The sequence below is a fragment of the Styela clava genome, chromosome 8 (assembly GCF_964204865.1).
Source record: "Styela clava chromosome 8, kaStyClav1.hap1.2, whole genome shotgun sequence".
Classification (NCBI taxonomy): Eukaryota; Metazoa; Chordata; class Ascidiacea; order Stolidobranchia; family Styelidae; genus Styela; species Styela clava.
In genome coordinates, this window is record NC_135257.1 from 520,276 (window position 1) to 535,540 (window position 15,265).

At 34.6% G+C, this 15,265-nt stretch overlaps 1 protein-coding gene and 1 long non-coding RNA gene across 2 annotated transcripts in view; both read right to left on the reverse strand.

Annotated features, from left to right (window-relative positions):
- Positions 1-97: 97 nt before the first annotated feature.
- On the reverse strand, positions 98-2,740 carry LOC144425742 (uncharacterized). The gene is made up of 3 exons (XR_013477617.1): positions 2,521-2,740; positions 1,914-1,985; positions 98-1,825 (listed from the first exon to the last, which is right to left on the reverse strand). It is a non-coding gene; the product is annotated as an uncharacterized LOC144425742 (long non-coding RNA).
- Positions 2,741-8,911: 6,171 nt separating this feature from the next.
- LOC120346184 (collagen alpha-6(VI) chain-like) overlaps positions 8,912-15,265 on the reverse strand; it is a 33,401-nt gene continuing 27,047 nt past the window's right edge. The window contains exons 29-39 of the mRNA XM_039415860.2: positions 14,383-14,511; positions 14,039-14,137; positions 13,246-13,450; positions 12,509-12,650; positions 12,284-12,421; positions 11,513-11,710; positions 11,322-11,411; positions 10,944-11,024; positions 10,563-10,629; positions 9,927-10,055; positions 8,912-9,815 (exon numbers count right to left, since the gene is read on the reverse strand). Coding sequence (XP_039271794.2) covers positions 9,688-9,815; positions 9,927-10,055; positions 10,563-10,629; positions 10,944-11,024; positions 11,322-11,411; positions 11,513-11,710; positions 12,284-12,421; positions 12,509-12,650; positions 13,246-13,450; positions 14,039-14,137; positions 14,383-14,511 — 1,406 coding nt within the window. The 3' untranslated portion in view covers positions 8,912-9,687. The remainder of the gene's footprint in view (positions 9,816-9,926; positions 10,056-10,562; positions 10,630-10,943; positions 11,025-11,321; positions 11,412-11,512; positions 11,711-12,283; positions 12,422-12,508; positions 12,651-13,245; positions 13,451-14,038; positions 14,138-14,382; positions 14,512-15,265) is intronic.

Genomic DNA, 15,265 nt, shown 5'->3' on the forward strand with positions numbered 1-15,265 from the left:
GTTCAAGACAAAGAAAAGAACAAATGTTCATAGCTCATGAACTCTCAATTTTGCCTCCATTGCTTTGTGAAGGCCAATATATTTCGAGTGGCTGAATTGGTTTACCTTTATGATACCAACGATTTTGTATTTAATATAGCGAGATTATTTCAATTTAATTGAAGTGATATAATTTCCCAAAGCAATGCTTGAATCGTCTAGAATAGATCAGTGGTGTCAAACTCATGGGTTTTCGAGAGCCGCATTGCATTTTGAAAATTGTAAAAAGAGCCGCAAACAGTTTTTGATAATGTATACTTAAAAGATATTTTTAAGATAGTTTTAGTTTGTGACATATATTGTGATGCAACTAAACAGTTGGATTAAGTTTTATTATTTTCTTCAATTTCAAATGCAATTACATATTAATATTTGCATTCCACTATTATTGCAACATTTGCAAGTTACAGTATTTATTATAAAAAATCGTAAAATTCTATGTACAACCATCAAAATCATTTTTGAACAAGCTTTGAATAAGGAAAGAATAATACATACACTAAAAATAACTTAATCTAAATTTATGAACCTAAAATTAACAAAAATACTACAGTATAAACTCAATGTTTTAATAATTACATTTGTCCTGGCGTTTGGCATCTTTTTTGTGTCACCAGCATACTAAGGCCAGTCTGAAATGATTTTATAGTACCAACTCTAACTAACGAGGCCACATGATCATGGGTTTATCTGGATCTTTACGAATGTTTAATTAATTCCAGTAACGCAAAAAAGTTACTTTTATCATTTCATGTATAGATCAGTAAAAAAAACAAATGACAGATTTTTTCGACAAGACATTTCGCACTACATTGCGTGGCATAGGATTGCTTGAATTATTATTGATATTGATTTTTAGTAACTAAGTCGTTGTATAATTATATTAATATACAAACACATGGAAATTTTCTGTTCGAAGTTGGTCTTCGAATTTGTCATATTGACTGCTGAGCTTATTGTGTTTTTTGATTGTATTGACGGAAATATGACAAATTAAACAATGTGCTTCAGAATTTTGTGAAGAGCAGAAATGTTACAACTCCCAGTTTCTTCGAAAATGCCACCTTCTTCATGTACTTTGCGTTTAATTTAATTACTCAAGTGTTTTATTCAAGTATTCTTTTGCTAGCTTGATGTGTATTCTTAATTGGGTCAAGATGTGGACAAAAAAATTAATATTCCAAAACTACTTTCAGTAAATTGTTTTCTGTGTGAATAATCAATTTCACTTTAGAAGGTTTGAAAAATCTATTACATTTAGATAAAAAAAAAAAAACTTCAAAAATACTATTACAATTATTGTTAAGCGTTCGAGGGCCGCACTGGAAGTTCTCTGGGGCCGCGAGTTTGAGATCCCTGGTCTAGATTGAAGTTGTTCAAAAAATATATGATAGTATTTTATCATGAATGATGATTATACCCCTTCCGGAATTTCTTCTATAGTACTACCAAAAGTTGATGAACCAAATATAACACAGGTGCATTGAGGTACCCGTAATCCTCATTTCCAAAGCTGTTTTAAGTATGTCTGGCGTGTTTTGTGCCTTTTTACAAATAAGACCGCTTATGCAATCTTACGCTTTGGAATTTTTAGTTATTTTCCTCAAGCCCTGCAGGATGTGGGGGCCATACACAACTCTACCGGAGGGTCAAATGTCTTTGCATGCCTCCATAGGTTGTTTTTCTATTGCAATTTTCTATTTTCAATTGCATTATATTTCTTGGAATCAAACTGTCACTGATATGTCGCCAGACTTCTGATATCTCCCCGTCTGCTATAGTTGTCCTGTGAATAAATAATAGGAAATTGAGATTAGACGAATAGTTGAAAGTTTTGCTTTATGTCGGCTTAATTTCTTGATTGATATACTTACTATTTCTGCTATTGCCTCTTGTGCTGCAAGAGTCTCACAATGCTTAGACAGGTTTGTCCACAACTTTCACATCTGAAGAAAGAGAGGAGATTTATTAATTTTCGTTAAGAATAAATAAAGCAGTCTATATGATTCAGAATGGAAAAGCTAATAAATCCAATATCTCATGTTTTATTTAAAAAATATTTTACTGAATTTGGTATATAAACCAACTAATAAAAGGGTTTAGTCATAAAATTACAAGCATTCGTGGCTCCAAATACTTGAGAAATCAGACTATACAATATAGACCGGTATGAGTGAAATGTTAGGTGAACTTGTTAACACTTTGATTCAATACGCAAATAAAAGTGAATGCGTAATAGTATGTTACAATGAGCAGCAATCAACAATGAGTATATATCCTCACTGATTAAAAAAATCTAACTGGAGGTGCATGAACTATTTGAAACCATAAGGGGTAAGTAAATATGTAATTTCGGCAAATGGGCAACTACGTGCCGTACTGAATTAATAACTTCGTAGTATTTGACAAAGGCTGGCTTTCCCACATGTACTTAACAGTGCGATGCCCGGGTGTGATATACAACAATAGTATTCACCATACCTTTTACCGATTTCTTTTTACCCCAACTTTCAAAAATATCATTAAAATCGACAACAACTGTCAAAGCAGGCACGAACACCATTCGTGCTACGCCTTGAAAGCAGCACACATCCGCTCGTTTTCGTCTCGTTAAGTATGTGCATTGGAGCGTGCTATCGAATACGATCTTCGGACAAAAATGCCGGAGTTGCGCATCATGTTGTTTAATGTCATTGGTTACAGTAACCTATCTGTGGCTGTGGGCCTGTTTATTATTTGCTGTTATTGTTTATTTCTGAAAAATCTGGTTTGTTGAGAACTGATTGATTTCATGAACGGGAACAGCTGTTTACATCTATATTTGTTCCCAAGCAGTGATAAGATGTAGCAGGCAAATTTCTAGGGGGCCGCATGGGCCTTTAGTTTTTGCGTTATTTTTTAACGTCCTGTGTATTTTCATTTGTATTCGGATCATGACGTCATTTATTGAGTATATCGTGGAAAACTGATCGAAGCTGATGATAACATGGACAGTCAAACGTCAGATCTGACGGATATTTGATAATGGATTTCATTAAAGGGGCGCTCAGTCGCAGAGTACAAGTTCACAAAGCACATGGATTTTAAAAAAACTCCATGTTTGTTTGTTGTATTCCACGCTCGTTATTTTCTTGTATAGATGTAGTAGAAGTTGCAGTCTATGTTCAACCTCCACACCGAAGTATTTGCGCCCGAATTATCCTTAGTGTATTTTTTTTTCAATTTTCTTCAAAGTGTTGTTTGGGGTATCTGGGCACGTGCATCAGCACGTTTTAAATCTTTTTTAGGTTTTGCCCACTTACCTGAGTTCCCGTTTGTTTGCTTTGCCACGTAGTGCGTCATTGTTTTGTTGTAACAGAAAATCGAAATGAACTTACTTTAATTTTCTGTGTGATAACATCTCTGTGGCGTGGTTCCGTGGCCGCATTTAAGCGATCTCGTCAGACTACCTGTCTAGTTTCGCTTTCATTCTATTAGCAGCAAAATGGTTAAACAGCTAAATACGACAAAGACTTGACCCAATTTAAGCCTTCCGTATCAAAAATGCTTATATGTTTTACAGTATATCTGCACTATTTGCAGTAGTTTTTAAAGGAGTGCAAAACAAAAATTCCGTTTAGGTATCATATTATATATTCATGAATGTATCGCAAAGAAACGATTAGTTGTGAGCCTAACGCCCCTGCAATTAAAATTATTATCTTCTTTGAGTTCACTTACTTATGTGGACATGGGTTTTCTACACTTGACTGCACAAATTGATCCGGATCCCGAGATTTAAACTCCTCTCCAAATCCCGATGTCGAAATGATGTTTGTTAAAATCTCGAATTTTGATGTATGTATAGGCTAAACGTCAAGAGAGTGACAATATTGGAATGACGTCCCGTGATCCATACAAGGAGAGGCAGAACCCAGCCGACGTGAGACGAGTCGCGCTTTTCATGTCAGCTTCGCATCTTGAGCTTTATGTATTTATTTTAATCAGGACACTCCTCCTTATAAGCATGAGTCGTGTAACAGTAGTGACAAAATGCAGAGCTGACTTGGCGCCGATCGAGTTTTTTTAACTGGTTCCTGAATCCCAACTTAAACTAACTTGGTTGCCTATTGACGGTAGCACTAGGCCTGCTTGCGCTGCAAAATATAAAATTAGTGAAATTTGATAATTCATCACAAAATGGATGTCAAGAGAAAAGTGACAGACATCTTTCTTAAAAAAAAACACCCATGTAATATATCAATAGGTTGATTAGCAAGGTGAACTGGGGTTGCCAACTATGAAAAGTTTCAATAAAGGACATAGGGTGCTCCCGAAGTATGCGAACCAAGATGGCGGACATCGGAACACAACATGGGTAACAGGTTAGAGTTAGGCGATAATTTTTTTCCAATTTTTCTTATTTTAGTCCTATTATCAGTTCGAAGACTAGCCAAGAGCCTCCCGTAGTATTTATACCTAAAATTATGGCATAACCCTAACCTAGTACACATATTACATTCCGATGTCCGCCATCTTGGTTCGCATACTTCGGGAGCCCCGGACATAGATTACCGTCGTCATTTATTTTGTAACTTGCAGGAAAGAACAATATAAAACAATGAGATAAAAATTAAATACAAGCTAAAAAGATATATATATATATTTAAAAAATCTTCATGTGTTTTTTATTCAATAGTTATTTAACATTGACCCAAACAAGCTCTAATTTTCCAGTTGCATTAGTTTATAGTTGTTGAAGTTATATTTCTTCTAACTTTATGCTGACTTAGCAATTGTGGATCACGTTTTATTTTTTCCGAAAATTCACGACACGTGTTTTTCAAGTTAACCGCTTGAACCCGGCAAGCCGGTTTACCGGCTTGTTTGAGTACGCTCTGTGCCCCGGCAAGCCGGTTTACCGGCTTGTTTTTCGTGTCGGAAGGAATCAACTTTATGATCTCGTATCTCAAGAACCACAATGAGTATTTAAATGAATTTTATATTGCATGAAAGCTTGTTACTGGGACTAAATATATTGTAAATATCGGTGCTCTAATATACGATGTTTCAGTAAAATTGGCAATTTGAAAGTGCTTATGAAATTATTGTATGATAACAAATATTTAATATAAAAAATTTCGACTTCCTGCCTAAATAGCCACATATTCAATCGGCAATATATGTGGAGAATTTGAATAGCTTTTTATATACGTATCCAAAACGATTTTACGATGAGCCATTCAAATTTTATGGCCAAATATATTAGATTATCTGTAGATTTAACAGCGACGCTGCGTCAAAATAATGTTCTCATTGAAGAGAGGCTACGTCTCGTCACGCACAACTTTACGTATATTACGCAAATGCAACTAAACGTGACGATATCCGCAATTACGTTACGTCGAGGTGTTATTATTTAAATGTCCGCAGGAAGTAATTAATTAACCCGATGCTACGCATTCAAAATTCGCACTACGCCTTGACTGCCCGCTCTATCCCCATTAAGTTGTGGTTACATATACGCAATATGAACAAGATTGTGATTTTATTAGCAAATAACGGAACAATAAAGACCATGAAAAATGTATGTACATAAAAGTCTGCTTGCTAAAATTTTTAAATTGAATATTGCACTTTGTTGTGTCCGGAACAATGAAGAACATGAAAATATTATGCAGATAAAAGACACATTCTAAATCCAATATTGCACTTTGTTGTGCCAGTTATAACAATGGTTGTTGGTTTCGTTACCTATACATAGGTACTCATTACAGTATTTGTACTTATATACTGTCTCGCATCGTTTCAGCAACGCTTTGTCTTTAGCAGCTGGATTAGTTTTTTGGCAGTAATGTAAATTTTGCTGCATACGACGCATCTATTATTAGAACTGGCGTTTTGCGGTAGGGTATCTAGTTCTGGCGACGCATATGATCTTGTTGGAATAAGAGTTGCTCTTTCTGCATTATTAGTTCTCTCATATATTGATCCATCCACATGCTTCGCCTAACATTCGTGCAATCAGATATTTTGATCTGCAGAGCAGGCAAGTACTTCTTTTGGTTGATATTTGAACAAATACTGATGGGCGAATAAAACATTATCCACGTGAAATATTATATGACGATATTAACTTCCCTTCGCTATTACTGCACGCATTACTCGAGGTCGGTACTTCAATCCATACAGGGTTAATATCATATCGAAACTCGGCGACCGATGTCCCGCTGAGAACGTCGTCGTGAAAGTTATCTTGCGCATTTTGCCACGCAATACGTTTCGAACGTACTTATCAACATCTTCATGACGATAGTCACGTGATCGGCTTTTGCGTAGCTACGTAATCAGTGCGTCATGGCCGTTTATCGAAGTTTTTCACCCGACACAATGATACACAATTAAATATTTAAATATAAAATTGGTTATATGGCAGCCACAATAGTAATTCGAATATCAACAAAAAGCTTATAAAAAACTCTTTATGAACATCAAATATTGGTAGTATATTTTGTACCAAAATAACAAAATTTCAAGTCAAAACTCACATACATGCAGAAAAATCACTGTTAGATTAGGGTCAATTTTATTAATTTTGAGAAAATGTATTTCGAAATGTAAAATACATTCTGAATGCAGGATAAAATTTCCTCTCGATTGAAATGTCACACAACGTGCTACCTATAATTGGTAAAAAATTATAAGCGTGCCAAATAGCCAGTATTTAGACTTATTTTATTGTTCTACCAATACGGCGCCGCGAACCTTCAGGGTGAGCGAGTAACTTCGCTCAGAGCCGTCAGAGTTCAAAGAGTTAAAGTATACTGAAAGCTACACTCTTCATTAGTTGTATCTAGCATCTGTTCTTTTCACTGCGCCCTTTAAATGACATTACACTAAAAATGCGTTCACAATAAGCTGAGGTTCCGGGAATTGAGAGCGCAAATGAAACTATTTTGAAAACATTAACACACTTAAGATTAAAAAATATTTTCAAGATAAAGTGCAATTTACTGCTTCACGTTTCGCATTCTGTAAACATTTTAGTGCTTTGAATCGTGCCAAAATATTTTTGAATGAGTGCAACTTCATTAAATAGGTTATCCATATTCAAATTAAATTTGTCTTTTAGCTTCATTTGCGCTACAATTTTTACATGTGTCTGGTAATTTGGAAAAAGATTATCCAAATAGGATAAATTTCCAAATGTTGAATTTTCATCAAAATCAACTTTTTTTCAAAATACGTTATTGCACAGTTGAGAAATAATTTAAAATCTTTAGTTGCCTCTTGAGCTTCAGCAGCACTCACATTTGCAAGAAGTCGGTGAACATCACACCCAAAAAATTCTTCATCACATCGAGATTGGTAAGAATAATGCTGATTTTACATATTGTGCTACTGCTAAAGCACCCATGTATTCATTAGTAAAAACACTTTCACAAGTGATACATTTTGCCTTCTGTGGATTACTAGTTTCTCTCAACCAATCATAGTCTTTTTTCCAGTTTTTATTAAATAAACACATATATACGTGTATTTTCGTAGAACGAACGTATAATTTTCAGTTATTGAACTAGAATTTACTCAAATCCTGGAGTGTTGCCATTTTTGGAAAATTTAATGTAAAATATTCGAAATGCAATCAATAACTGAATAAATTTGTGAGCATTAGGGATTTGTTCAAAAAAATTGTTTTAAAACAATTGTTTCGAATCAAGTTTTTTGCCTGTTTTGTTCAAAATATTTAAATAGAAAATTATTAAATAGATTGGAACTAAAAGAGCTCAATTTTTATTTACTTTAATTCGTTCAATTCGACCGAATAATAAAAGTTAAAACTTTATAAATCTCATATTTTTTGTTCAGATTAAATTTTTCGTTTATAAATGTAAAATATAAAATAGGGCTGAATAAATGAATTTGTATAACTTAAAATTTTTTTTTTTATATATATATTTATGTATCTTGCCTGTAGCTAAAATTTTGTAATTCCGCAAACTTGAAATGTACTTGTGCCGTAATACATAAACTCAAAATTGTTACAGGGGGCCTCACAATTAACATCACAGCCTGGGGTATATCGTTATCTAAATCCGACCCTGATTCGAACCTTCATAGGTTGGCGCCGATCTGAGTTTATTATCTATTATTGCATTATCGCAGTTGTTCAGCCGAGATTAGTCGGTGAGCGGGCCGCTTATCCAACAGCTTTTGGATCGCAGTAGTGACCCTTGAGTTATGTTTCATGATTTTTCTTGCCTTTTTCATTCAAAGCGTATTAAAAGCATTTTGACGTAGTTTCACGGCGATGCAAGGGGTTATTCAATCGAAAATACAGAATATACATCCTTGTTTTTAAAACAGGCTGTTTTTGAAATTAATAAAAAAAACAATACTCTAGTGAACAGGTGGCCAAAACTCTTCCACCAAAGCTCCCGAAAATCGGCGGAGAAAAAAAAGGAAATTTTTGAACATTAAGCGACGGACGATAAATATTTAAACTACAAATAATGAGTCATTAATTTCTTTTTTGTCAATTCAAAGACCTTCGCACCATGCCTGAAAATGTCTCTTGGCACCCAATTTAGGCACACGATGCTAGTAAAAGTGAATTATTAGCCAACAGCCCACACAGCGTACCTGACTTTGGTTTGTTTGTTATCATAGCGGTAGTCGTATACGCCTCAAGATTGCAACTGATGCATACTTATATAATATAGATAAGTAAGTGTATTTGAGTGTCTGCTGAATAGTTGAGAGTTAATTTGGTCAGAGCCACTCTTATGACTGCGTACCGGGTGATTACATATTGATCTCCATACTCTAAGAGTATATAAAAGCCCTAAGGGATCTGCGATGTAGATCACGTTTCACTACGGTTACAATAAAATCTAAATCTAATAAGTTTTATTTCTCATACGCTTTCAGCATGGTTGGAAATCTTAATGTAACACGCAGTTTTTCAAAGAATATTATTAGCTCTGGCAAACAACTTTATATATAATATATATACATGAGAATATCGAATACCGACTGAACTTTGTATGAAACGACTCGCACAGAGAAAAAATCTATATACAACTGGAGCGAATCCAATGAAAACAAGCATTAATGTAATTATCTCGGGACTGGCTGTCCGGCAAGTAGGCTATTCAAACACAACTTAGATTGGAAATATCAAGTATATATAAAATAATTACATCTTCAATCTACGTAGCGGCATATGAAACGGTATCAAATGCAGAGTATTTCTTTTGTTTCGTTCCCGGCTCAGGCGTAGTTATATGATAGCACTTAGTTTGAATACCCTGCAAAAATCCAAATTGCAATTACTTGACATCTTTGGAAAAGAGGGCGTTATCATTTCATTCAATTCTAGTATTCCTAAATATTGCTTTTGCTGGAACGCCTATCCATTATATATGTTCAAGCGGGTGGTGCAATACGGTATTTAAAACACGTGAGCAAAAATGGCATCGGTATTCTGTAAAAGAAACAAATTGTTTTCTCGAGCTTTACTGCGATCAACACCTTCTCATGAAACAAAGCGCAATCTCTTCCAGTAGCGTGAAGTGAGACTAAAATGTTGGAGGAATTCGTCCATCCGAAGTGCAAATAACGAGCAAATTGAAGTTGCGTTATTTTTGGCCTGTCCTTGTCTTTACTCTAGGAAAGGATGATTTCATCAAGAATTTCATCCGGTATGCTATCACAAGATGCACCATCACAATCTTTTTTCGAAACAACATGCTGCTTTCGTCGTCGATGCTTGTTGTTTGATTTTGTTTCTGTTTCTAAATAAAGAAAATAAATTCTAACTAAAAAAGAAAAGTAAAACAACCGCTAACGTGAAAAAATTGAAGCGGAAAGGTATGTATCTTGAATAGTATAAAAAGTATATGAACCCTTGTCTGGAAATTCCCCATTTGTCTTCCGTTCCATTTTTGTCAAAACCCGTTGTATGACGCTTGGGTCCATACGACCGTCTTCATTTATGCTTTCCAATAAAATTCCATACATTTTCTTTATTTCATCTATCGAAAAAAAGGTAATTGGTTATACATGTCAAAAACCTTTTTAGATGCAAAACTTCAGTTGCTTAATGAAGAAATATTGAAATTGTCCTGTGCAACGGTCGGTTTCTAACAGATTCATGCTCATGATACCATTATATAGTATCCTAATATATATATTGGATATGGATCTTTAACAGAGATTTAAATCGTATTATGATTGTATACCAGTAACAAGATCTCTAAGATTCCACTAATCTTTGATTGTAACTTCCGTTGCATTCAGGAAAATAGCAAAATACTTTCAAATCTTCTTAGTTTTTATAGTTATACATAACCTGGAGATTTGTAACTACGTGACACAGAAGTGGAACAGAACAAGAAAAATACACCCTTGTCAGGAAAATTAAGACCAACTATTTTAATTATTGATTTATTGTTTAATCATAATAAGAAGCAAACAAAATATATACTCTTCTTTTGAAGGTATCAATTAAAAATATATTTTATAAATAAAATTATTTATACTTTCAATCAAATCCGTTGCAACTTTTTTAGCTATACGCTTGACTGTTGATTTTGAAATAGTTGAACACTGCAAATAAATATAACACATTACTCAAATTAATGTCTTTTCAAAGCTACGATGCCATTTGGTCGTCTGAAATCTGAGTTTGGAAGCGACAAATAAAAAATTTTTTTCAAACGTTGTTTAGATACAAAAAATTAATATTAGTAGGTTTTACTGTGTTTGGTATCACAGTGAAACCTACTAATATTAATTTTTTGCCTTCTTTTCATAACTTCTTTCCTGCAAAGGAGAGACTATAGGCATATTAAATTGATCCAAGCACAAGACCGATGCCACCTGCCTATATATACTACTGTTCTAAGTATGAATTATATTACCTTCGCGGGACACTTTCCTGGTGGTCCACGAGGCCCAACCTTGGCAACTTCAGCTCGACGCAAAACCTGTGAAGATGGGCCCTAAAATAGAATGATGTGTCAAGTTTAGAAAATATTAATTGAGTATCCGGATTTGAATACAACTGCTGAAAATCGGAACGCTAATTTTACTAATCGTAATAAAATGTAGTTTTGAAGTAGGCTTTGCGCTGTTCATAATACTATTACAAAAACGCAGCACTTAGACCCCCAATCACTCGCTTTGCTCTTAAAATCTGTATCAACTCATAGCAAAAATTGCAAAGCATAAAACTTATGAATACGAGCGCTATCATCAAACACTTCTCTTACATACCAGTCTCAAATATGAGATCTTACCGGCGGTCCTCGTGGACCGGGTGGGCAGTCACATTCATGTGTTTCATCTTCGTGCTTCTTTTTGTATTTGGCGTCCTCGTTTCTATCACACTGTAAAATAAGATCTAGAATATTAAATCAATAAACAAATTTTATGTAATTTGGTATCCGAAAGTGGTATATACAATATTCGTTGTAAGTCCAATATTTACCGCCGCTCCTTTTAGTTCGCAGCACTGTTCTTCTACAAGAGAATTGCATTCAAGAACTGCTTCTTGCACGTCAACGATTACGTGATCGTCTTCTCGATATTCCGATGACACAAGAGTACCGACATACAAGGATGACGTCACAGAAAATGGTTGAAAAAGGTTTCTCCCGATAGTAATGCAATCGACTTTCACAGAAACCTGTACAAAATAGGCCATGCAGATCAAATATTAGGAAGCGAGCATTTTAACATCGCAATCGCACAGATTAAAACATCACTGATACAAAATCATAGAACTCGCTTTAATATAGGAATGATAAAGGTTCGATATAAGATTTGCCCCCTTTAATACAACCTTGCCCATGGACATCAAGACGGGCACAAATTACATGTAGCCCAAGTTCTTGTTCGAAGGTTCATTACGAAAATATTGCTACAAATAAGGTATTTTGTCACTGAAAGAACTAGCAAGCTCTTGGTCTATAAAGTATTTTACGTAATAAAGTGGTGAAAGCTACAATATTTCGATGCACCAAGTTTTATGATTAGTATTGGTTTTGTTATTTGAAAATGCCAATTATTAAATATTTAGTATGATTTAGATTTGCCAATGCATGTTTCATTAGCATTTCACATTGTCTTATTAGCACACGTCACTAAACCGTAAATAGGGTTATCCAGACGTACAAAACGGAAACGATTGAAATCCAGAAAACCAACCCCGAAAAAAATAAATTAAATTAAAATGTTGACAGAAAAGCGTTCCACTTACCTGGGAATCATTATTTGAAGAAATTTCTATTTTATGAAAATTTTTATCGAACAATTTCTTTGCTCCACCACCCTTTATTTCTATGTGCTGAACATCATCCCCGTCGTTGAAACGTAATTTTAATGAATGATCATCTCCCTGAATGAAAAATAGACTCATAATATTTAATTGGATCCAGCGTATTATATTGAACTTGTCGAACAAACGAAATTTCATAACACACACATTTAATGCGACAGAAAATATTGTTGCTCCACTATCATCTGTTATGTTGATTAAAGTCCATTGCATTTTGGTTGTTGCGCCGTGCATTCTGAACACCGATGATATTCTCCAGGATTCGTCAAATAAGTTAGATATCCCTTGGCTGTACAAAAAAGGAGATGCTGACAAAATTTGACAAAAAAGAAACATAATTTGCGGTGAAGTATTGAATGGTAGTCATTTGCTAACATTCTGGATTGTCTGTTTTGTTTTCTGTTTTTGCACTGTTCCAATATTATCGCAAAACTATCAAGAAGTAGTGGTATCAAACAGTGTTGATAGATGTCCCTATACGTGGAGTAATGAGCGAGTCAAGTCCAGCCACGATCCATCCGAATCTCGACTCAAGTTATATATAGTCCAAGCAAATGTCAAATTTGGAGTCATGGGATTTCTCGAGTTTAAATTATTCTAGGTTCCATGACCAACAGATTTATTTTTTTTTAATCTCAGTTCAAATGTCGGCCAAACACGCATGACATTTCTGATTGCCTCGTGTTCGAACTTCGTAGGCATAATCTTTTACGAGAAGATTACTGAACTCCTCACTATTGTAGCCTGATTCGCGCAACCGGTGGTCGGTTACGTCTTCCTCCACCATCAAGCCCATACATCTGATATGGATAAGTAATCTCACAAAACTATTTCCAGATCCGGCATGGACCATCCGAATTTCACCACCATATAATCGAGTATACCTTAATGGCCCTATTAGAGCAACTTTTGAAGTTACACGGAATGAAGTGTGATTTAAGCTGCTTCCTGGTTTTATTCTAACGGCTCGAAGTCGAGATGGAATTTCAACAAATCTGTTCAACAATGTGCTGCGTTTTGGTTTGATAGAGACTTTTTCTGAGCTTCTTTTATGAGGTATGATTCCAACCACACGTAATAAATTCCAACCTTAAAGCACGAATCACGTAACATTAAATACAAATAAATTTTATTCCATTTATTATACTGAATTTGTACGTAATCGTACGTTTGAAATCGAGAATGTTCAACTCAGAAAAATTTGAATGTTGTTGAAATATTGCATTTTGCTTATTTAAAAAAGAATCACGTTTCATCAATTCGAGTTCAAACAAAATTTGGATCTCCTGAAGTATGCGCACCAAGATGACGCACAGCCTGAACTCAGGTTGTGTACCAGGTTAGGGTTCAGGTTATGCGACATCTTGGTGCGCATACTTCAGGAGTACCCAAAATTTATTACACTATTACAACATGACAGTTCATTCTTGAGATTATGTGAATATGACGAGAATCATACCAAAAGATAAAGAAAGTCAATCATTCACCAAAAATTCGAACACAATAACGTAGTCTGGAGAATAAACTGGGAGAACATATGAAGTTAACCAATAATGAGTAAAAGCATTTGGAATCGAATTAACAAACATGAATACTATTTGCATATATATATAACATGTTGGGATCCAAATAAGCCACACCAAATAATTTGTTGTAGTCACTAGTAAATGATCTTACCAGTAGTTACTTCCTTATTTTCGCGTTTTAATTTTGGACAGTTTATTCCATCAACATCCTTCCTACGAACGCCGTAGGGAACTGGAGATCTTGAAGATACTAATAATGTGAAAGTATGCAAAATAAGTCTATTTCATAGCTGTTTATTATACTAATGAAACCGTGTGTATTTATTAAGGAATAGAAATTATGTGGTTGTCACGTTGTAGTTTGGGCACACAGTAGAAAGCTTGTTTTGCCCATTATTCAACATCAGCAGGGCTAACTACGAAGACATCCAAAATGACTTGTGTGCTCGGTAACTTTATCTAAGATAGGCTACTTCAGAAATTTATAGTACACACTATTGTCTTGTAGTGATCCCGGTCCTATACTTCGATTTTCCTTTGGTGAGTGTTTCAAACGTTTATCTAATGCAGGATCCACAAGACCAACACGTCCCGTTTCATTCACTGGATAAACATCGAAGATTTCTATATAGAAAAGGCTTGAATGAAACTCAACTGTCATTAAATTGCGATATCTGCTAGTGTGGAACAATAGTAAGTGGAATCTAATTGATCATTTGAAAAGACCGATTAAAAATATTTCAAATAATAATTGGAGTCGAAATGTTAAACTCCATCCAGAACATAGCATTTGAGTTTTACACTGTGCAACAAAAGACCCAGTTTTTTACATAGATTTCCTGTTAGCTTTTGATATGTATATACTTCAATAAAATCACATTATTTCTTTTTAAATTTTGGTTTCGTGAAAATGGAGAGGATTTCCCAAAATCGTGTTTTTGTGGAAAAATGTAATATAAAACAGCATAAAGCTTTTATTATAATATAGTCCGGGGATATATTTTAGTGGTATTAATATCCAAGGATGTATTTCTTGCATTCTATGTAAGAAGTTTTGAATAAATCAACTCAAACACGTGTTGAATAACTTTTTGGCAACAAGAAAGACTTAAAAATATACAAATCAAAGTTTTTTCCTAAGATTTCCAACTGTAGTTCACGTCAATTTCGTGAATGAGGGAAAAAATAGTGAGTGACCCATTCATCACTCATTGTTTTGTCAGTGGTAAGGACGTTTATAATCCAATTGTGCCGCGATATGCCGTGTGTCAAGAAGGGAAATTTTAAATGCAGCATTGCCATCAATATTTGGCTAGAACGAGTTGTTGGGTCCCTTTAATGTCGCATTTACCGCTGTAACAATCAGTTCTTTTTAGTC